The following is a 24,277-nucleotide window of genomic DNA, read 5'->3' as shown; positions in this document are numbered from 1 at the left end:
TATTGCTGAGGCTTGAAATAACATCTAGGAATTCTGGCCTCCCTGTCTCATATCTATCAAATGAACCAAATTCTGTAAGAACTGAAACCCACCCATGCATCCTAATCTTTGGAAGACTGTTATGCTGGTCCCAGACCATTTAAGGCTCAATACCAAAACCTTGAATCAGATCAATCTGGAGCCAGTGCACCAGTATCACGTGTGCCCCCCCCCCACACACACATGGAGTATCTGTAAGGATCCACACCACTGTATTTTGGATCAATTGAGTCTCTGAGTCAGTCTCAAGTAAAGTGCTGTATAGAGAAAATTGCAGATGTCTAACCTAGAGGTGACCATTTTGTCTCAAATGCCAGTTTTTCTGCAGCTCCAACAGCCAGCATGGTAAATTGAAGCATTTTCTCTCTCTCTTTCTCTTTCTCTCTCTCTCTCTCTGTGTAGTCTAGATCCTCAGTTTGCCAATGGCCATAAAATGGTTCACAAACAAAGGGAGGAGGGAAAAAAGCCAAACCAAACCTTGCATAGCAAAACAAGAAACTGTTCTATACTCAGGCAGTACACATTATTCAAACAGGCACATGGCTTAGCATGTGAAATATGCATTTCATTGAAAAATGAAAGATGATGGGACATTTATAGACTGATAATGAAATTACCCATAATAATAAACTTACCAGTGTTTGCTGCATTGACTGTTTGTAATTCCTGTGTACCATGTGTCTTCTCCACTAAGTTGTTAAGTCGACACTGCTGTTGTTCTCCATCTTCAGCAACAAATGAGATTACACCTAAAATAAATAGTTACCAGATGTTCTATTAACTGAAGCATTTGTTTCATAGGACGAACTGGCACACTATTACCAAGGTTCCAAAGACCTTGAATAAAGCACAATTCAGATATTTAATTCTAACCACATGATACTGGCCACATGATACTGGCCACATTTTGATATTGGCCACTACATTGTACAGAATTCAAAAGGAAAGATGTTTTTTCAAAAATATATTATGCATAAAGTTCTATGAACTGAGGTCCCCTAATAATAGTTCAGGATTAAGGAATTTTTAGAACACAATGACAAGTTGAAAACATACATTTTCCAATGCTCTAGAAGAAATGATACTACTCTTTGTTATACATGAATCACAGCCAATCTGATAATCATGATTAAGACAACTGGAATGTTTTTTGAACTAGCAAGCTCAGACAGCTCCTCTGTCAAAATCATGTATTCACAAGTTTCTGCCATATTTTGTATTTATCTTATATTTGCTTTTGCTTAAGATAATGGAACTCCATTTTAGTTAGTCTGCATTGACCTAGAGCTCACAGAAGGGTCAGTAGGACAGGGGTGCCTAGATGGATGGTCTCTGCCTGTCCATTCTTTAAGGAGGGGCAGGCTGTAAAACCGTTAGGTGCTTTGGGTATAGACTATCTCTGTGGCCTTGGAGGCCATGTGAGATGGCAGCACCTGAAGCTAACTTATGTTTCACAGAGTAAAAAGGAAGAGGAGTGAGATCTGGAGTTTTCACACCCGAAGTTGGGATTGGGGAGGGGGGGGGGTTGACAGGGATGTGTTTAGATATAGTAGAACTGACCCTATGTGCTTCAGTCTTAGAGAAAGAGATCTCCTGATTCACCTTCCAAATAAAAAGATTTTCTGCAATGAAGTCTGCTTATCTGAAAGATCAATTGGAAACTCACATCCTCCTCCTGCACTGCAAATTACACCCACCTTGTCTGGTAGGGATTTACTGTGGTTCAATGTTAGAGCTGCACTGACGCTAACCATAACTAACTACAACTAGAATTTCATTTTGAAATTATGTTTTTTTGTTATATAACTGCTCAGAGAATTCTGTGAAAACTATTCCATTTATCCTTTGTGACAGAGGAAACAATAGTATTTGGAAATCTCATAATAAAATGTAAGGAAGATGAAATTATTGTTTAGAAACTGGAAAAAACAAGATTGTTATCTGAATCAGAAAACAGAGAAGGGGTGATGATCTTATTGAGGGATGCTGCAAATTTTGTGGTTATCGTGTTTGACAGTTGGACATTTTGCAGGAGAGTCTCATTTGCTGACGGTCTGTAAATGGGACTATGTCATTTGCAGTTGAATTTAGTATAAATCCTCTGCCTCTTCCATTCTGGTTGCCATCCCAGCACTCCATTTCTGCAGTTCTCTGGGAAATCAGGAGAAAACTGGACACTACAGAACAGGAGATGTTTTGATAGTTAATGTGACTCTTTGGGTACATCAAGCTCTTGACAGATCTTACCAACCAAGGAAGCTAAGGGCTTCCTGAAATCCAAAGGCACAATTGGTACAGTTAATGAAAACTGGGAGAACTCTATACTCTGATAGCAGTAAAAGACAGCAGTCCAGACAATTCTTCTGAAGATCATCTAGGTGGGATCAGGACAGTTCTCAGTCCATGGGAATAGAATAAGGAGTGCTTGCTCTATGGCAGTGGTACTCAGCCTGGGGGTCAGGACCCCTTTGGGGGTCAAAAGACCCTTTCACAGGGGTCGTGGCAGGGCAAAGCAGCTTGGCCGGGCGGGGAGCACCATCCACACAACAGCCTTGCCGGGTAGATTGAGATAGAGCGTTCTTTTGTCTGGAGCAGCAGAAAAGAGCGAGATTGGCATGGTGGGACAAGAGGCAGAACTGAACTGCGAAAAAAACAATTTATATACAATCATGAACAATGGGTCTTCATGCCATTGGTCAGTTTCGGTTTACAGTTGCATAATTTTATAGTTGGGGGTCACCACAACATGAAAAACTGTATTAAAGGATTGCGGCATTAGGAAGGTTGAGAACCACTGCTCTATAGAAATGCCAATGCCAGCACCACCAGTCAACCTCACATTCAAGCACAGAGACAAAACGATTTCATTCAAAGCAAGCAATTTAATGTTATTATCATGTATCTCATTTAACACAAAGGAATGAAAACCACAAGCCTTGTCAAAATTTATACTGGTGCTTCCATACATATGGCACCGATATCTGTCTGTCTGTTTGTCTACATTTATATACCGCCTTCCCCGAAAGCACAGGGCTGTTTACATAGAACTGAGAATTTGTTTGTAGGAAAAGGGAAAGTTACACTAAATTGTCAAATAGTGGATTGTGGACTTGAAATTACTGCAGATGGAGGAGCAGGGAATCAAACAGAAGTCCACACTCCTAACCACTACACCAAGCTGACAATTAAAAATGTTAGAATCCCACACATCCAGCAAACAGTGACAGTACAGCTCTGTTACTAAGTGAGACTGCAAGTCTGTACGAATGTTAAGTCTGTCATACTAGGAAGTAAATTATACAGGCTAAGGTTGTCCTGGAACAAAATCCTGGAGGCAGTCGTCCTAATTTCTGAATACATGATAAATCACTCTTAGATAGATTATATATCTAAATGGGGAAGATGAAGGCTGGCTTATTTTGTTTGGGGCAAAACTATTTGTGAGAAAACCAGGAGCTTCTATGGCAGATTTAAAGAAAATGATCAGGGCTCTCTATGCCAATTTTGCTGCAGCTCCAGCACCCAGCATGGCAAATTAAACCACAGTTTAAACAACAGCTTCCTCTTTTGGCAGTGAAAATTGCTGAGGCAAAAACAGTACAAGAAACTTTGACTGTGCACATGGTCCCTTCATGAGCGTAAACAGCTTTGTTGGCTTGCAGCCAAAGTTAGATTGGCATAGGTGACCGAAAACTAGATTATGAGCAATCTAAATTGAAGTTACATTTTAAATTGGATATTATTAAATGTGTATTGTTGAGGGAGATTCTTGTACAAGCAAAAAGCTTTCCTGATTGATGCCTTGGTAAAATTGAGGTGAGAGTGAGGTAATTTCATCAGCACTTAGCTGCACCTTATGAAATCATGAGGTAATTATGCAATACTTATAATGCAGCGCTAAATAAAAATTAAAATATACCTTGCATTTTCCCACGTTTCCATGGAGATATATTCAGAATATAAGCAGCTGTGTCACCAGGTTCTACAGTCAGAGTTGGATCACCACTTATTATCAAGAGATCTGAAGATACCTAACAAACAAAAAGAAGCAAACAAAATAAAAAGTCAAACAATCTCAAATGTTGAAGATGTGAAGGTATAAAAAATGTAGCTCCAGAACTGAGATGAAGTGCAAACATTCCTTCATTTCTCTTAATCTTTCCTGCAGTGCCTAATTGACTATAGAATGAAGGGAACACTTTCCACTGTGCCCTTTCAAATATATCAGAATTAAATTTTGGTAACATAAATCAAGTTAAGGTACATTAATTCCTTGAAATACTCCTGACCAACATTGTTTAAGTAAGGCTGCAAAATCTGGACCCCTGGTTTGGGCTGTTTGTTATCTTGCTTTAAGTATAATAACCAGGAGCTACTCAATATGCTAATAATTCTTTTAAAAGAATCCTTATCATCCTGGAAATTTACAAATAATAGAAGTCTTTTTACAGCGAAAAGAGGTGACCAGCATTCTGGGCATATTCTGAATGGTTCCATTCTTCAGACTATTCCTAAATAAGTTGCTTCACCTCATGAATGACATGAAATAGTACACAAGAATGGATACAACTAAAGCTTTCAGATTACATGGAAGATCACATAAACATATCCAATGTCTGACATCAAACTTATTCAACTATTTTTCTTTTCAAAAGCTGCTGGGTTGTAACAGTGGCTGTAATTCTAAAGAAAAATTGGATAAAAAGTAGAAACTATGCATGTTCACAATATTTATTATTATTACTATGAGCCAAGCCCGTTACATTCAGGAATACAATGGGCACTAGATTGGGGTGGAAAAACTCCGTGGATGGCCTCTCCCTCCCCTCAGGACTTGGAAAGGCTGCAGGCTGGTACACCTGGGAAAAGAACTCACCAGCACAGGCAGCTCTCATGCAGAAGGGATCTGCAGCCTCTGAGCCCGTAGAAGGAGGAAGTAGAGGGAAGTAGGAGGAGGAGGGGGTGGTCAGGGGTGGTGGATGGAAGGTGATTGGCTGGCTGCTGGACAGACAGGCAAGCCGGTTGGAGGAGGAGGCACTCAGGGTGGGACAAAGTGGGTGTTAAGCACTGAGTGGCACTTAAGCCATGAGACACACTCCAAGGCCTTACCAGAAATATATTATGTGGAACAGATTTTACTACCTTTAAAAATTTGTCCTGATAGTTTGACTCTCAGAGGGTTTGTGGGACACATACCTTCTCTGGAGTGACTTTGCCTCCTCACTCCCTTGCAAACACACACAGAGACATATAGAGATGCCTTTCCCTCCCCTCCCCCCCTGGTTCCCCCCCTTACCTGTTGGTTTCCAAACCTCCTCCCTGCCTCCTCTCTCCTCTCTCACATGCAAAAGGACACAGAGAGAGACTTCCCCCTTCCCTCCTCCTGATTCCCCCTTTACCTATGGGTTTCCCAACCTCTCTCACTCCAAGCAAGCAAACACACATGCACTCACTCACTCCCTTCTCCCTCTTACCCGCTCCTCCTCCACTGCCTCAGCCGCGTGGGTTGTGCAACAACTGCACAGGGGCCAGGGTCCAACACAGCTATTGGCTGGGCCCTCCATCTTCTGGCACACTTCATGGGCGGGATGATGGATGTCACATCCATCTACATATCCGTTTGATAAGGCGTGCCAGAAGATGTGTCCCACATCAAAAAACATAGCTGTGTCTAATCAACTGGTTTTGTATTTATTTTAAAGGACTGACCGTGATTGAATGCAAGTTAAAAGTTTTGTCAAATCGCTGAATTTTGGGTTAAGATAGTACATAAGAACTTCATGATACATTTTAAAAAGCAGGTCATTTACTATGACATAGAACAGGATTTCTCAACCAGGGTTTCATGAAACCCTAGGGTTTATCGACAGTTTGTCAAAAGGTTTCCCAAATGAATGAGAGTTAATTTTAATATAACTATCTTTAAATTATTAAATATTTATTAGATGAAATGACTATATATAGTCATATCAACACCCACCCAAGTGGCCAATGATGTGCCTGGAGGGGGTGGGAAGGGGAGGGGCCCTAGATGGGCATGTACACAGCTATGCTTTCCAACCATATTCTGTATGATTGCACCACTTCTGAGGTTTCTCAAAGCTGGAAGAATGTTTCAGCGGTTTCTCAACAGTAAAAAAGTTGAGAAAGGCTGTCACAGAAGGTTTTTTTTAAATTTAAGCTCATGAGAAAGCAATCAAAGAAATTCACTTCTTACTTTAAGCCTACTAATCCATGTCCTGCCACACAAAATGAATTTGCAGATTTCTGATTAGGATCTGGGACATCTGGGTTCAAATCTCCACTCTGCCTATGGAAACTCACTGGGTAATTGTGTGAATATTGAAAACAACCGTCCTGACTATTTCTTTCCAAGCCAAGTTCCAGGTGCTGTTTGTGGCCTTTAAAACCTTGAACAGTCTAGGACTAGGATATATCAGAAAACATCTACATACATATGATAGCCTTTTCCTATGATTTGAGTTAAAGTGCTTCCATGACTGAGAGATACAGCACTGGGTCAACATATCGTGATTAAACCCAGAATTGTGGAACACCCTTCTACTTCAAGTCCTCCTTCCCCTTTCTTTCATATTTCACAAAAATATTGAAATGCTATTATTTAAGATAGCCTCACAACTGTTTTTTTTTTAAATCCTGGTTGCCCAGCTATTAAAACTGCTGCTACTTTTGTATTTTATGGGATTCTGTTGTTTACTTATGATGTTGCTTGATTTTGTTATTTATAATTTGATTTTGTTATTTATAATAATCATTACTACATAAGCAGCTTCAAGATTTGTTGAACAGCAGTTTACATATTTTAGTGCATGAGGCTGCCATCATTTGATTTGGCTGGCTGCCATCATTTGATTTATATACCACCCCTCGCTGTGACATGTGCTGAAGGACAGGTACTATTGGAATGGGGTGGAATTCACTCCCCTCAGTAATCAGTAATCCCTACCTGATTAGCCCTTCATGGGGTAGTGGTGCCAACAGGACGAAAGCACTCAACCAATGAGGGCCAATCAGTTCAAATTCCATTCTGCCAATGACAGCCAATGAGTTCAAATTGCATGCAGCCAACTCACTCTCTACCTGATTGGCCCTCCTTGGGGATGTGCCACCAATAGGGAGAGCACTGTACCAATGAGAGCCAGTCATTTCAAACTGTGCACAGACATCTCGCTCCCTCCCATGCCATGGTGGCCCTCCATGGGGGTGTGCCACCAATAGGGAGAGAGCATTCTTCCAATGTGGGCCAATTCTGGGGCTTATTTGTCCTCTTCTTCCTCTTCCAGATGCTTGCCGGGTGGAAGATATGCTGGTCTCTCTGAAAGGCCCTGCTGCTGGTAAGCTGCTCCATCCTCAGCTTCTTTCCACCCTCCATCTCCCCCAAGCAAGGGAGGAAAGCTGGCTATTCCCTTTGCCTCCTGTGTTGGTCTCAGGGTTCAGCTCTCTTCTGGAAGGAAGCACAGACGAACTGCCAGGGAGGCAGAGAGAATCAGTATTTCAATAACAAAACGCAATGAATGTCTTAACTTAGTCCAGTGAGTCAAGGGCTCGTTCAGGCAGTACAAGGGCAGCAGCAGAAGAAGCGGGTCACAAGTTGTATGCACAACCTAGGCCTCCCAGCCTCAAGTTAATATCAGCAGCTTCTCAGTCCTCACTCTGTGATGACTGTCTTCTGCAGTTAGCAACTGTCTTGCTAACATTGTGTGGTAGCTTTTCGATTGGAGCTCTCTTCTAGCACGTAGCTGGCATTGCTTAATTGGCTCAGGTGAGTCAGGTGAGCTGACAAGGCAGGGAGTTGCAGCTGAAGGCTGGGAAGACAAATGAGGAGGTCCTGTAACAACTTTGCAACCTAATCCCTGGTTGGTCTGCAGTTCCATTCCCTCCTATTGGTCAGAGCTCCCTGCCTGTGGAACATCTGGCTGGGCTAAGCTCTCATCCTGCTGAGGCTCAGATGAAGCCGGGAGCTCCTGGCAAGGCTTTTCCTCCCTAATAGAACCTGGGCTCACAACAATTTCCCATGGCCCTGCAGCTGCCCATGGGAGCACTCTTTGCTGTCCTCAAAGGGGCTGGGGGGATCTAGCAGCCTTCCCCACCTAGCCTGGCCCTTGGGAGATGTGAAGGGATGGGAGGGAGGCAGCCTCCCCCACAGACTTACCTGTGCCTTCGGGAGATGTGGGGGACTGAAAGGAGGCAGCTCACCTCCATGGCCTTCCCCAAGCAGCCTAGCATGGGGTGGGTGGGAAGAGGCAGCCCACCTCACCCCCATGGCCTTCCACACCAAGTTTTGGGAAATGTGGGGGAGGAGTAGGAAGGCAGACGCTCCCCACAGTCTTCCCTGCCTGACCTGCCCTTTGGAAGATGGGGATAGATGGAAAGGAGTCAGCCCATCTCCTATGAACAGATTGGTCTTTGGGAGATGTGGAGGAAAGAGAGGAAGGAGGCAGCCCCCCCCCCCCAGTGGCCTTCCGTGTCTGGCCCAGCCTTTGGGAAATGTTGGGCAGGCAGGAAGATGGCAACCCACCCCTTCATGGCCTGCTTGGCCTAACTTTAGAAGATGTGGTAGAAGATGAATAGGAAGATGGGGACAGTGGTGACCTGTGTAGGGACTGTTGTATGATGGTTGGAGTAGGAGGGCCAATGCCCCTCCAAAGCAGCTGCTTTCTCCAGGAGAACTGATGCCTTCCTTCTCTTCCCCCCCCCCCTTTATTTTATTTTTCTCTGTCTCTCTTTCATCCTGTCTTTCTCTCTTTCATCTTCCTGAAGGTTTCCAGGCCGCACTTGGAAGTTGGCATCCCAGCTGGCTACATATGGAAGAGTAGTCAGGAATCAGACCCAGCTCTTGAGATTAGAGTCTGCTACTCTTTAACCACTTCATCACACTGGGTCTCAAGATTGAGCAGGGAGTGGGGGAGGGGGAGGGCCAGAACCCAGGAAGGTCACAGTGCAGGTGTATATGCTAGCTCCCGTTGTCTTCCTGGGTGCAATGGGCTTTGCCTCTAGTAATGATTATAAAAAGAACAGTCAATATTAGGATTATCTTGAGAGAAGAAAAATAAAACAGGTGACCTAACACTATTTCTGTCATTCTTGCACCTTTCAATGAAACACCTGGAGGCATGCCATAGGCTGCAGCAAATTCAAATGCCAATCCCAGGTCAAGCTCACCACCCTCTGGCCTGCTGGAGCCTGATACCATAGATCTGGCTGGGGACTGAGATCAGCCAGACCCTCAGGACATGGAGCAGCCTGGACCCGGCCAGGAAGTAACCCAGCTCTTTTTGCCTGCACCACCAGAACTGCAGCAGCAGTCCCTCTAGCCTTGTAGAGAATGCTGAAGTTGGTGAAGGCGTACCAACCTGGCAGCTGTCAGAAGACTTGGCTGTCAGCACACTGTCAGTCCCAAAGGGGCTCAAACTAAGGCTCCTTCCTTAGATGAGAACTAGACCCAGCTGTAAGGCCTTCGGTGACCGACTTCCCCACCCAGCAAAGTTGTACTTAAGGAGAGGCTTGGGGCAAGCCTCTCCATGGGGCTCCATCCTGATAGACTCCTGATTTCATTCCTAGTTCCTGACGTTGGCTTGACTCTTGACTTCATTCCTGGCTCTTGATTTTGCCTCGACTTTTGACTCTGCTCCCCAGCTACCCATCCATGGTACAGTTTTGGGACTCTCTTTGGCATCTGACCCTGGCCCAGCAATCAACTCCACACCCTTGTCCACCTCGTTTAGTGAACTGACTCCCTCAGTTTTTGACCCTAAACTTGTCTAACAATTTGGTCTCAGCTTCCCAGTCAAGAGCATAATTAATCAGTAACTAGTGCACAGCCCAGCAGGGCAGCACAATTTTCCCCTGTACTAATAGGCCAATACAGGTGATATCTATGTATTTTTAATGTAGTCTCTTCTCACAGTTCTTTGAGTTTTCCTAAACATAAAATATTACACTTTGCCAATTATTAGATAGTCTCTGCATAATGAATTGACAGCTTTTACTAAATATCATCATACCGTATCAGAAGTGCTACTTTGTCATCAAATCAGACCTGCTTCAAGGCAGATGTCAGGACACTCATTTGCCACCACTATTAAAACCATGGCAGCAAATTTAGTTAGTATGAGAATCAGTAGATGGAAAGGGGGCTGGGTTAGGACGGAGTAATATTATAAAGGAAAAAAAGAGAACAAAGTCTATTAACTCTTCTGAACTACAAGGGCGTCATTGTGTATATTAGCAGCAATACATGAAACATGGCAATTTGGAGGACTGATTATTTGTGAATATCTTCTAAACTTTTCACATAGTTATTGACAAGAGAAATTAGAGCCTGCTTCCTCTAGCAGACTGCAATAAGGAAAGCAGCCAGATTCTCCCAGGCTTAGCCCAGCTGTTGACAACAGGGAACCTTCTCACCAACAAAGAGCAAGGTAACAGCTGTGCATCAGGACACAGACACATTTGCTTCAGGAAATGTAAAAAATAGTTTACAGCATATTTTCATTATGAACACTGTCCTGCAAAGTTCTCAAAAACATTAGAACTTACAATCCATCTACACAATAATCTCTGCTGATTAAACCTTTTTATGTTCTAGGATCTGCTTTTCATCAACATCAGATTTGAACTAACTGAAAAAGTGTGTGTGGGGGGGGTGGAATCAGCAAAAAAAAATTGCTACATGGATAAAATATCTAAAAGGAGAATCCTTTATTACTACTGATAAAAACTGAATTAGCAAACACAGTGTGACAGGTCAGGTACCTAACAGTGAAATCTCAAGAATATTGTTTTGGGTGTAAGTCCAAGTAGGGTACTGAGTAAACCTGCTCAGGATGGTACAGGAACTAACAGAATCCTAACATGTTGCTTTTTTAAAGCTGCTTCTGTATAAAGCACTGTGTGTAGTGCAGAAGAACACTGTGATAAGTTATGTTATCATGGCCACATAGAAAAGACACCATGCTTAGGCCACTGAACATGTGGACTGCTACTTAGATAGACAAGGCACATATGTGAGGAGAAATCAAAGACTGTCAAAGGAGTAATGATGAATTAGGGGAGAATCAGTAGGCAGTGGACAGGTTGGATGGGGAGGAAAGATGAGAACTGTTCCAGAAAAGAATACTGATGCAACTGATCTTGAGGGAACTTTAAGAAGAAAAATATGTTAGTTACAGGAAAAGACTGTAAACATACATGGACAGCAAGGCATACAGCATCTAAACAGATACAGAGACAAACAAAATATTAATCTGAAAAGAATGACAACCCTGGGCTCTATGTCACAAAATATATCTGCACTATTCCAATGTTTGGATGCTATGGTCCAATGGTTAAGATGGAGCTGTCCAAATCCATTCAAGATGGAATTCATGTGGCTGAGAAAGATTGAAATGCTATCTGGTGGATCACTCCTTGAGACTTAATGGCATATAGCTGACAGCTGTAGATTCTGTAAAGCAGGGGTGTCAAACGTAAGGCCTGAAAGCAAGGGAGGCCTGAAAGCAAGGGAGGGAACAGGAGGCTGCTGGGGGGGGGGGGAAGTGGTCAGAGCAACCTTGTCATGCCATTTCAGTGGCAGCCTTACTACAAAGTTGGAAGCCACCGCAACCACATTCATGCCGGCTAAGAGTTCCATCTCTCCGCTCAGCCTGCAACTCCAGGAATGCTGTTTCGGATGGCTGTGAAGATCAGCCTTTGCACATGGGGGTTGCAGATGATCCTCTGCTGGGGCATGCTCATAGCTAATCCCTTATTTGCACCCCCTATGTGGCATCTGTACTTTGGTCCATGAGGGGGTGCTTTTTCCAGTAGTTACTTTCACACATATGGGGCCCTAGTCCTGCCCTTAAGCATGCAGCTCAGTGGCTGCGTCTCACTCCCCCATAGATTACCTGGCAGAAGATATCAACCATAGGCAGCTGCTGCCTGTTACACTGGTCACTGGGTAGCTTGAAGTCTTTGCCACACATGCAGCCTTGTCCACATGGTGGCTGCCCCCCCCCCAGATGATCCAGCAGCCTTCAGACTGGTGGCTGCCGCCATATGGGGATGATGAAACTTGCTCGCAGTCTCTGGCTTGAACCCCCAACACTGCCACTGCTTATTAACAACCAACCACAAGTGTTTTACCTTGGTGCCTGGGCTCCCAGAACTGGCAGCAGGAGCTGGCTAGGGAAGGGGTTCCCCCCTCCTCCAGGCAAAGAACTAGAATTTATCATAATCTGCAATCTATTTGAAGGTGAATGGTCATGGACACCTGGGATTGGAACCAACTTTTCCAGTGGTGAAGAAAGAAGGCTTAGGGTCACCTTTAATTATCACAAAAAATTGTGACCTGCATGAGCAAATGTTGGCTCCATGCCACGGCGAGACTGAATGAAAAGCCAGCTGGATCCAACCATCCAGGCACCACATGAGAACTGGAGCAAGTCAGTCATCAATATTCAATCACACCAGCTGGCTGCCTCCAAGTCTGTACTAAAAATATACACATTTGAAAACAAGTGAGGAACTGAAACTCTATAGCACTATGCTGTGCAGGAATCTGGTAATTCAGGCATGACAAGAACACTATAGTTAGGAAAATGTTGGTTTAGTTATTTATATTTGCATTTATGATGATGATGATGTCATCCATTCAGTCGTGTCCGACCCTCAGCGATTCTATAGGAAAGTCTTGGCCATGTGCCCCTGTCTCTGACTGCTTTTTTTAGTTGGTTCATGATCATCCTTGTATCGGCTATGATCGTGTTGAGCCAGTGAATCCTTTGGCAACCACATTTCCTTTTGCCGCTGACCATGCCAAGAATTAATGATTTTTCTAGCGAGTTTGATCATATGATGTGTCCAAAGTCAGTGAGTTTTAGCCGTAACATCTTCCCTTCTAATGACATAGTTGGTTTGCTCCTCTCTAAAACTATCTTGTTGGTAACTTTGGCCAGTCCATGGTATTTGCAGCATTCGTCTCCATCACCATAATTCGAAAGCATCTATTCTCCTCCTGTCTTCCTTCTTTAGGGTCCAGCTATCACATCCATATGTTGTTATGGGGAAGACAACGGTGTTGACTAGCTGGCACTTTATATTGCATTTATAGGCCACCCCTATTGAACCAGTCATCTTGGGTCAGTTCACAACCATATATATATATATATATATATATATATATAATCAAACATATATATAATAGAACCATGCTATAAATATGGTTAAACATGTAGTCAAAAGCAGCTATAGCTTAAAGACTGAAATTGTCACAGCCAGCACAGCTTGGGAGGAATGTTCTAAATATGCCTCAAAGACAATAACGGGCAGAATACATTCAAGGCTGCTAAAGCCGTGCTCAACAGCAATTAGGTTTCCAAAAGATAAGTCACCTGTTGTCCTGTGACTACAGCTTACCAATGTTCTCCCACCTCTAAAAATCAGGCATGTGGGAGTGTACTTTGGATTGGGACCACTGTACAGTCCATATGAGTTCTTTGCATTCCTAATTTTTAGAAGAAAATAATTGGCACTGGCATTCCTGAAACTCTCAGCATTTTCTCTGTTTAAGCCCATAGAACAAGCAGCTAACAAAACTAGGTTTTCTAAATAGTCCATCAAAAGAACAATCTGGCCATGATGACATTCAGGTCAGATAATGTGCTCTACATGGGGCAGTCTTTTAAAATGATCCATAAATTTCAGCTAATGCAAAATAACATCATCATCATCATTATTTTGACTTACAGACTGCCCTACCCATCAGGCTCATGGTAATTTGCAACAATCACGATGCAAAATTCTGATAAAAAAGTAAAACAATAAAAACATTAATATATCCTAAGAGGTCTGTTTTTATTGGGCCTTGTTCTATTCCTATTTCTCCGGCCAATGTCTTTGATGAAAACTGGAGGGGGGGGGGGACTTGATTTTGTTTACTTATAGCAATCAAGCTAGTATCAAAGGCTGCCTAAGGAGGTGGTGAGCTCCCCCTCACTGGCAGTCTTCAAGCAAAGGTTGGATACACACTTTTCTTGGATGCTTTAGGATGCTTTGGGCTGATCCTGCGTTGAGCAGGGAGTTGGACTAGATGGCCTGTATGGCCCCTTCCAACTCTATGATTCTATGAAAGGCTGGATACAGGGATCATAACACTCCTGTGCTGAACAACCTTCAATGTCCGCCCCTTTGTTTCCAGGGGCAATTCATAATGCTGGTTCTTATGTCTAAAGCCCTAAATTGGTTACAGCAAAGGTTAACTTCTTCTGTATGGTTCAGCCTTCCAGTTAAGTTCTTCCTCGTAAGTCCTGAATCTGATATCTGTGTCTGAACCTTCAGAGATAAACTGGGTGGCAACCAGGGACTGCTTCTTCAGCAGGGGAATACCCTTTCCTTTGAGGCTTGCCCGGCAACCCCTGCTATTTTCTTTCAGATGCCAGGCCAAAACATTTCTTTTACTCAGGCTTTTAATTAAGGGTTGATTTTTAACATCTTTTTGAGATGCTTTTAGCCTGAGAACTGAGTAAGACTCATTAAGCTGTCCAATGTTGTATGTTTTTATGCTCTGACTGGATTTTTCATGCTGGGTTATTGATTAATTTTACATTTATTATGTTTTATTTTGTAAACCAATTTAGGCAGGTTCCCTGGAGAGGTGGCATAGAAATTTGTTAAAATAAATATATTCCCAGTTTTGTTTGCTATAGGGATGTTCACAATTTGCATCAGAAGAACGCTAACATGTATAAAGGTAGAACATGACTGTACTTGCTAGCCTAGTTCACATTTCTATGAATAAAGGGTACACAACTTTGTCCACATTACTGAGAATCCTAGGGATGCAGGATTCATGATCATACAGGAAGAATCCATGTATGTAAGTTCTTTTCAAAAGTTATTCCAAATGCATTAAAAGGCAGGGATTACAGACATTATACTACCACCATACCACAATATATCTTCTAAACAGATGTTGTATGAAGCTTGCACACACAGTGTAGCAGGAGAGTGAACAACATTGTGAATGTAGGCCCCATTATTCTTCATATACTTTTAAAAAATATTTTTTTCAAAATTATATTTCCTAATAACATTTGTTGTTTCATCAGCAAACCTTATGTTATCTTCCCCAAAGGTGTAAAGTTATATTAATAATTCTTTGGAATTTAATATTCTAAATTTATACTATAAACATATCTCCTTTGGAAGCCTTCAAGTAGCTAGCTGTAACGTACCATACAGGAAGTGTCAACCTCTTCTACACAATTCAGATACATTATAGATTTTTATTAGCTTGAGGAACATATGCATAATATAATTAACTTTTTAATGAAATGACATTGCTATTAAATTAATGACTTAATATATCTCATTATTTAAAAAAAAACTAGGGAACACTAATTGCAATATAAAACCCAAAGGAAAATACTACCTAATTACAATGTCTTAATTGGACAACAAAATATTAAGATGGCTACAAATTATCAAAGCTTGCTAGCTGCAAACAATTTCCACCAAGAAAACTTTTAAAGAAAAGTTTGAAACTGGCTCAATGAAAGGGAAATTTTATTAGGTATTCTATTTGAATTTCAACCTGCCAAATCTGAGGCTACGTGATAAAGCCCATGTTTTAAAGAGATATATGCATATTTTATGTATCTAAAATTGCCAACATTAAATAGAATACATATGTAATGCTAAGGGGTCAAAACACCTCCATTTACAAAATACTAGAAGTTTCTCTGCAAGGACAAATAATGGCTATCATTCTAACCCTGCCCAATAAAAAAAAGAAGAAGTGGAGAACAACATTTGAGCCGACAGCTGAAACAAGCTGAATCCGTCAAGATCCCTTAACAAACCAACCAAGACAAGGCTCAGGGACTACTCCCAAAGCTGATCTATTACCAAACCCTATGGTACAAGCCATATTAGTAACCAGTATCGAGAAGCAGGATCAGCTGATGAACATGATGACACTTCAGATATTATTACCTCTAAAAGGACTGATGTACCTTGAATATTATTCGATCCCTCAGACACACCATCTCTATTTAAATGTCTGAAAGCTAATACAGCCTCCCCAGAGAGTCATCTAGGTACCCAATGGGAAGGTTCTCTTTGGAATTTTAGAAACCTTTTGGAAACGATCTCAGATCTAGTTTCTAGCCTTGAAAAAATTCTTAGGTACATATACTAAACCTGATTTTTGTTGTTGTTGTTATTTACTATTTAGACTTATTACCCGCCACTCCCAAACCGGCTTGTGGCAGGTTACAATCTGTCCATATAAAAGCCCAGTAAAACCCCCATTAAAACAATACTGGACATACATACAATAAAACAGACTCCTGAGAACCATGGCGGTCTTCAACCCACTAACCCTCCTTCCCAAATCTATATAGAGGAGTGGGAAGAGGGAGCATGGATGACAATGCTAAATGCTGACCCTCTTAGTCAAGGGGAGGCCCATCATATCTACCTCACCGTGCCAGCCTCAACCATAAATGTGGTAAAAAAGCTCCATTTTGCACACCCTGTGCAATGATTTCCAAACACCTTCCAAACACCTGGCAAATGGTTCCAGGGGCAGTCCGGGCAGCCGTCCATGAGGAGATAGAGCTGGGTGTCATCAGAAAATTGATGACAACCCAGCCCGAAACTCTGTACCAGCTGTGCCAGAGGGCGCTGAAAAGATGTTGAGGAGTGTGGGAGAGAGAACTGCGCCTCAAGGCCCCCACAAGGCAGTTGATAAGGGTGTGATAGTTCATCCCCCACTGCAATCCTCTGGATCTGATTATGGCTTTCATCGACTCTCAATTTTTCTTTTAAAAACCACTCATTTAATACAATTTTTCAGCATCCAGATTATCTTAAAAATCCACTTGCATGACCTCAAGTTAGTGGGGGGTTTTTCATGCTCTGACAACTTCGTTCATCCCCACCACCATTCTTAATAAAACTGGTTCTCATGCACTCCCCCCGCACACAGACAATGTATTGGCAACAAAGCCTCTGCTTGTAATCTGAACTAAATTTTTCACATGGACAACTTCTGGCACAACTCACCTGCCAAAACCCACCCAGAAAGGGTGGTCAAGTTTTGATGGTTTTATTTTAAAAATTGAATGTCATTGTCCCTGGGGCAGCTTTCTCTTGCTCTGCTTTGTGAGGCCCTGGGCGAGTGTTGGTCCGGTCTCCTCTCTCTGCCTCCCTCTCCAGCCAGAGAAAGCTGTGATCATGTCCCCCTCTTGCTCTACACAAAAGTAGGCATACTATTAAAGCCAACGTTACTACTCTGGTTTACAATCCACCAGATCATCTCTTAACCCTTCATACCTTTGTCCCCAGCAATAACCTTTTTGTTTCATTCTGTAAATGTTTTCAGTTTTATACAATGTCAAGGGGCAAGTGATTGTGCAAATAAATTATCTTTTGTGCTTCAAAGTTGCTGTCTGAAAGCCTACTTCGCTTTACACAAGGGTAAATGGGGCTACTGAAATATAAGGAAGGCAGAAATGCTCAAACAATCCAGTGCTTGTGCCAAAGGGGGGGGCAGAGGGAACCCATGAGGGGAAGTCTGAACTGATCCCATCAACAGAACTATCATCCAAAAACATGAAAGGTGGCTGCATTCTGAGAAACCCCTAAGACAACTCTGAATTAAAAATATTTCAAAGTAACTCATTCAACAGTGAAAAGTACAGTAACAATTTAAGCTTCTCTTCTTTTGTAAATCATGCCATAGCAAAGTTTTCCATTCTGAATATGTCAGTATCAAATGAAAATTATTCCAGTTATATTCAAGTGAGTTGCCATGTTGGTCAGAAGAACAGAAGGAAGCTTGAGTGCAGTGGCACCTTTATCTGTTTGATCTTGTGAGACAATGGTACTGAGCCTAGGACATTTTTCCTTTACAAGCTTACTTATTTTAGAAGATTTTTAGCCCGCCACTCTCTGGGGACTCAGGGCGGGGTACAATATAAAAAAATCCTTCAAATATGATAAAGCCCCATCCCATAACAAAAAACAAAACAAAGATAAAAGAGGATAAAACAAGATTGGCAGTATAATCCCTGCCTCCAACCCTGCAGCTGTCCACCCCCCAGGATGGGGTACGTTGGATATTATTGTGTAACCTCCACAATCTTACCTTGTACCTCAGTTCATTCTTAGTAAAATTTGGCACCATTATGATCTTCTGTGTAAGCTGTCTCACTGGGCAGTCTATCAAAATATGATCCAGTGCCAAAGGCTTGGTTGCAATTCCCGTCAAGATAAAGATATGATCTGTACCATCAGCTTCGTTTTGTAAAATGAGCTTCCCCTATGAGGATAAGAAAAGTGAATAATCATTAACAAAGATACAAATATTTTTGAAATACATTTAGGAGCTAGTTTGACAGAAAAACGGAGGCCCAAACTACACATAACGTTTTTGGTGAATCAACTTGTAGTTCTTCAAACCTCAGAAAGGAGTCCTTTCCCACCCATTTCATAGTTCCAAGCAGAATTAAGCTTCTAAGGAGTTCAAGAGAGCCAGTTTGGTGTAGTGGTTAGGAGTGCGGACTTCTAATCTGGCATGCCAGGTTCGATTCTACACTCCCCCATATGCAGCCAGCTGGATGACCTTGGGCTCACCAGGGCGCTGATAAAACTGTTCTGACAGAGCAGTGATATCAGGGCTCTCTCAGCCTCACCCACCTCACAGGGTGTCTGTTGTGGGGAGAGGAAAGGGAAGGCGACTGTAAGCCTCTTTGAGCCTCCTTCGGGTAGGGAAAAGCGGCATATAAGAACCAACTCTACTTCTTCCTCCCCCCCCCCCCCCGCTGCTGTGTGACTGCAGGTAATGCAAATCATGTCTGCAGAACCTCAACCCAACTCACCAAAAAAAAATAACACATTGTTTGGCCCTGAGGCTAATGAGAAGAATCCCATGCTGACTGAAGCATTCTGATCTCACCTCTCACTCCTTTGACTGGATGTACTCCTAGAAACCTTTACTATTACACAGGCATGCACCAAGTGAAAACTTCTAAGGTCTAGGGCTTACTTTTAAAGGACACAGAACTGAATACTTGTGGCATTTTGTAGGTATTTCTTTATCTATAAATATACAAGTTAAGTGATTGCGTTAAGATGTAATTTTGAACACTAATATTAATAACAAGCAACCAATCTGCCCAAAAGAGCCCGAGTAGGAGCTGAACCTGTGGGGAGAACCCTCCCCTCAGGATTCCCTCCTGAGTGCGCTCTTGAGTAGATCAAAAGCACACCTGTAATGGTAAATGACATTTTCTCTTTCTTATTAGAACAAATCATTCCAAACTCCATGCTGTTTGAAAAAGGCAATTATTTCTTCTGCAAGTTCTAAATTTAGTCCTTCTGCAGCCTCTAATTAAAATAATTTCTAATGTGTTGGGGAAGTCAGATTGGAGTGTGTTGAATCGTTTTAACACTTATCTGGCTGTCTGTAGCTCTTTGACCCCCCCCCCCACACACCCCAAATTATTGAAGGATTGCCAAAAAAGCTTGGAGATTCTCAGTGATCTAATGAGCTGACCAAGGGGGTTGGGGGGGGGGGCTGATTTGCTCTGCTAGTGTGAATGTTTAGCCATTGTTAACCTAATGAAAATGCAATTCCATTGATAGGGGATTGTATGTCATACTTCCTCCATTACAAAGTGACCTTTTTGCCAATGCAAGTAAGTTGTTATGTAGGTGTGTGTTTGTGTGTGTGTGTGGGGGTGCACACAAAGTTCATGGGTGAATATTAAGACACCAAAACCAACAAAGGAACACAACCCAACCTTAACATGTAGGAATTCAGAAGTTGAGCTGTACAATAAAATAATGTAAAAATGTTGATTATTTATTATAATGCGCAATTAAAAACAGAATAAAAACTACATAAAAACTATCCAGAACTAATAGCGCATAAGACCAAATGCGTTTCTACCCTACTGGGTCTTCCTCAGTGGTCAGAACTGTAACAATACACTCTATATAAAATATTTATACTAAACGTATTATAAAGTGTAGCTGAGTGGTTGAATGGGATCTGTAAATTATGGCTCCAACCAATATACATAAACTTTAGAATTTTGGAGACCACCTCCTATGACATATGCGTAGGGTCACCACTCTTCACTATTATATAATTCTGTGCTGAGAGTGTATCTCATGTGCATCAGGAAAAAAAGCTATCTTTTTAAAAAACATTTCCAAAGATGGAGAACCCACCACCTCCCAAGGAAGCCTGTTCTACTAAGAAACCGCTCGAACTGTCAGGAACTTCTTCCTGATGTTGAGATGGAATTCCTTTTGAATTAATTTCATCCCATTGGTTAACATCCAGCCATTGGTTCTGATCTGTCTCTCCAGGGAGAGAGAACAACTCTGCTCCATCATCTATGTGGCAGCCATTTAAATGCTTGAAGGTGATTATCAAATCCCCTCTCTGTCGTCTCCTCTCCAGGCTAAACAGACCAAGCTCCCCCAGCCTTTCTTCATATGTCTTGGTCTCCAAACCCCTCCCCATCTTTGTTACCCTTCTCTGGACATGCTCCAGTTTGTCTACAATTCTTTTCTTTTCTTCTCTTCCCTTTTTCTTTTTTTTGGGGGGTGGGTTGGGGGGGGCAATGCAAATACCTTGTAATGTTTCTGGGCATCTACTCACACACAAAAAGACTGTTAATTACAAATTGCATGATGGGAAAAAGCATGGATTCCTTTGAAGTAAATGTAGAATGCATTAAGTGGATTCGATCCTTGCTTTAAAGCCTTATTGTGGAATGAGAGCCACAAACTCAAAGCATCAGATGGAACTTCAACTCAGTGTTACACTAAGGTAAGACTACTGCAGAAATGGTTTCACTAGGACAAGTTTTCTTCCCTAAGATGACCCCAGACCCTAACTTAATGGCCAAGTGAAAACCTGGCTAAACCAAGACTGGTAGGCTGGAAAAGAGCCATCTTATGGATTGTTTTAGAGATTCTCTTAGAGACAATGTTACTAGATATACAGGTGGATTATGGTTGCTAAGAATGCAGTTTTTAAAGCAGCAACGAGCACAAAAACTTTCTCTTTATTTGGTGACTATCAGTCTTGCCATGTTGATCCATCCTATAGTAGTCTTGATGCATGACTATTGTAATATGGGGCTGACATCAAGGCAACTTAGAAATCTGGAATTGGTACAGAATGCAGGAGCCTGTCTGGTATCAGGGGTTAGGCACAGGGAATACATTACTCTCATTCTTTTTTGTTGGATGTCAATTTGTTTTTGGCCCCAATTTAAGATGTTGGTGCTTAACTTTAAAGCTTTTGCAACCTTGGACCCTGTGGCAGGTAGCACTTTGAAAGCCAGGTTCCAAGTGCTGAAGTGACAGAGAACCAGTAAATGAAGGGTTAAATTCTTCACTGAAGCAGAGAGTGACAAGCTGCTCTGTTTGGCCAGCAACAGCTGTGAGAAGTGATATTGGAGCTAAATTGCTGAGGAAAGAAGTTAGTGCAGATTCTGACAGAAGCCCATGTTGAAAGAAGGTTCATCTGTGCTTAGCTGAGAAAACATCTAGTTTGAGGAAAATGTAGTTACAGAAAAACAGTCTTAAGTGATAATCTGTATTCTGCATCAACTGAAAGCAGTCCTATACAGCTGGGAGAACTGGGAAAGATATTTGGAAAAGGGATATTTATAGTGGTGTGATAACTTCCAAATCAGGCCAATGAAAATGGGGGAGAACTTCTAGAGAGAGAAGAAAGAGCCTTGCTTGTTAAACAGAAGAAATTAGTTGAGAATTTCCCTGGTGTGGAAAGAAACTAACTCTTAGGAGTTAAGAGGGAAATAATTTCTAAGATAGAAGATTTGGGATACTAGCCTACAAAACGATGGGACTTCAATGGAACTCAAAGACAAAATAATACTCAGAAGTTTTTGCATAAACACAGGAATAAAAACCTCTCAGTTTAAAGAAAACTCAAAAACTAAGGAGAAGTACATTAACTCTTTAAAGCCCAAAATTAAGATCAATAAACTCTGATTCGGAAATTGCAGCTGGTACAGAATGCAGCCACTGGAGTCCTCACAGGAACATCTTGGAGGGTTAACATCCAGCCTGTGCTGAGACAACTGCATTGGTTGCCATTTGCCGCCCGGATCAGGTTCTGACCTTTAAGGTCCACATATCGGAGGGACCACCTGTTGCCTTATGCCCCCTGCAGAACTGTATGCTCTACAGGTACCAACTTGCTAGTGGTACCCAACCTCCGGAAGGTTTGCCTGGCCTCGGCCAGGGCCAGGGCCTTTTCAGTCCTGGCCCTGACCTGGTGGAATGATCTCCTGGAAGAGCTGATGGCCCTGCAAGAGCTTTCTGAGTTCCACAGGGCCTGTAAGATGGAGCTCTTCCATGGGGTCTTCAGTTTAGTTCAGGGCATGAGAAATCGGATGGGCCCCTCTAGGTTAGATCATCATTGGTAGTGGACTGTCAGCACCCAGACACTGTCACTTGAGATGCAGAGAGGGAGTTGTCCGATTTGGGGAGGGAAAAGGATAGGCTTTTTTGCCACCAAAATAATATGTTTTAACAGGTGCAGTAATGGTTTTTATGTATTTTATGTGGGGTATTGTATTATGTAACCCACAACATGGTTTAGCTGATAGCAGGGGGCAATAAATCCAATAATAATAATACAACACCTGATTACTACTACAAAACTTTATCTCCTAATTCCATCTACCCTTTCCCCCTATGTTAAAATCTTGTTTGTTGTTATTGGATTTTAACAATGTCTCAGTGGCAATTGGAAAAGGTTTTAGTGAAGAAAACTCTTACATCTTCCCATAAAGTTCCAGGGCTGAGTTAAAGCCAACTCTTCTGTCAGTGACAGTCAGCTTTATTTTAGAACAAAGAAACCACACTACTAGGTCTGCTCAGTCAGTGAGGGAAGAACACTTTATTTATGGAGGGAAATTTCACCTTAGTGTGGGGAAGTGTGTATGGAGACCATCACACCCCCATACTCCTGAAGGACCAGATCTCCCGGTATGAGCCTATACTTCATCTTTGCTTGGTTCAGCAACATCTGTTATGTGTTTCACTTCCTCCACCCATACAATCTACTATTCAATCATGTGCTTTTTTAGTGCTGTCAGTCTTCTGAAACAGCTTTCCAGAGAAGCTGAAAGACAGATTGACCCTCTTTTCAAGAAGCCATTTATTATCTAGTAATGATAATGACTAGTGATGACAAGAATATAAGAGATGGGTGATTTTGTTGCACAGTGGTTTGTTTAAAAGAACATATTAGTGGTTAGCTGCACCAATTGTTTTTGTTACTCCTTTTTACCTATTTTGTATTTCATTGCTGTTACCTGCCTTGGATTCCAATTATCCCAGCTCTTTGTTCCAAATAAATAAAGGTAATTACACTGAGATAACTGGAGGAACAATGGGATAAAACAGAAATATATTCTATTCACATCTCAACTTTCAAATTTAGAAGATCTCCAAGGATGCTACAGAAAATAAACAAGCAGAATATATAATAAAATGCTATGGTTAGTAAAAACATTCCTCTTGACCATATGAGCATTTGGAAATTAGTATCAGTATAAACACACTGTCTTATAATACAGTGGTCTGACTGATTATTTTGAATCCACTATCCACCCACAGTTCTTTTTAACAGCAATTTCTTTACCACACAACACTTTACTACATAAATACCTTGTCTGGAAATAATTATAGTTCTTACACATAATTTGGTAGTGAGTGGGTGGAGATAAAAGCGAACTGCATTGGGTATGATAAGCCGCAGCCACAATTAATGGCTGTAATTCCTTTTTTTTGTTTTGCTTATAAGATTCTAATGTTGTTATGAAATATTTTGAAACTATGAGATAATTTAGAAGGTAAAGGTATCACCTGTGCAAGCACTGGGTCATGTCTGACCCTTGGGGTGACGCCCTCTAACGTTTTCATGGCAGACTCAATACGGGGTGGTTTGCCAGTGCCTTCCCCAGTCATTACCGTTTACCCCCCAGCACCAAGCTGGGTACTAATTTTACCGACCTCGGAAGGATGGAAGGCTGAGTCAACCTTGAGCCGGCTGCTGGGATTGAACTCCCAGCCTCATGGGCAGAGCTTTCAGACTGCATGTCTGCTGCCATACCACTCTGCACCACAAGAGGCTCTCTGAAATATGTGTATTTTATTTATTTAAAGTCCTTGATTC

The 24,277-nt window shown here is 42.0% G+C and overlaps 1 protein-coding gene across 3 annotated transcripts in view; it reads right to left on the bottom strand.

Annotated features, from left to right (window-relative positions):
• CFAP47 (cilia and flagella associated protein 47) overlaps positions 1-24,277 on the bottom strand; it is a 277,930-nt gene that overhangs the window by 104,010 nt on the left and 149,643 nt on the right. For all 3 annotated transcript variants that reach the window (XM_077342939.1, XM_077342940.1, XM_077342941.1), the window contains exons 48-50: positions 18,194-18,367; positions 3,959-4,070; positions 675-788 (exon numbers count right to left, since the gene is read on the bottom strand). In XM_077342939.1, coding sequence (XP_077199054.1) covers positions 675-788; positions 3,959-4,070; positions 18,194-18,367 — 400 coding nt within the window. The remainder of the gene's footprint in view (positions 1-674; positions 789-3,958; positions 4,071-18,193; positions 18,368-24,277) is intronic.

This window comes from Paroedura picta, chromosome 6, assembly GCF_049243985.1.
Source record: "Paroedura picta isolate Pp20150507F chromosome 6, Ppicta_v3.0, whole genome shotgun sequence".
In the NCBI taxonomy this organism is placed as follows: domain Eukaryota; kingdom Metazoa; phylum Chordata; class Lepidosauria; order Squamata; family Gekkonidae; genus Paroedura; species Paroedura picta.
Note: the sequence above shows the minus strand (reverse complement) of the source record. Positions and strands in the feature narration are given on the sequence as shown.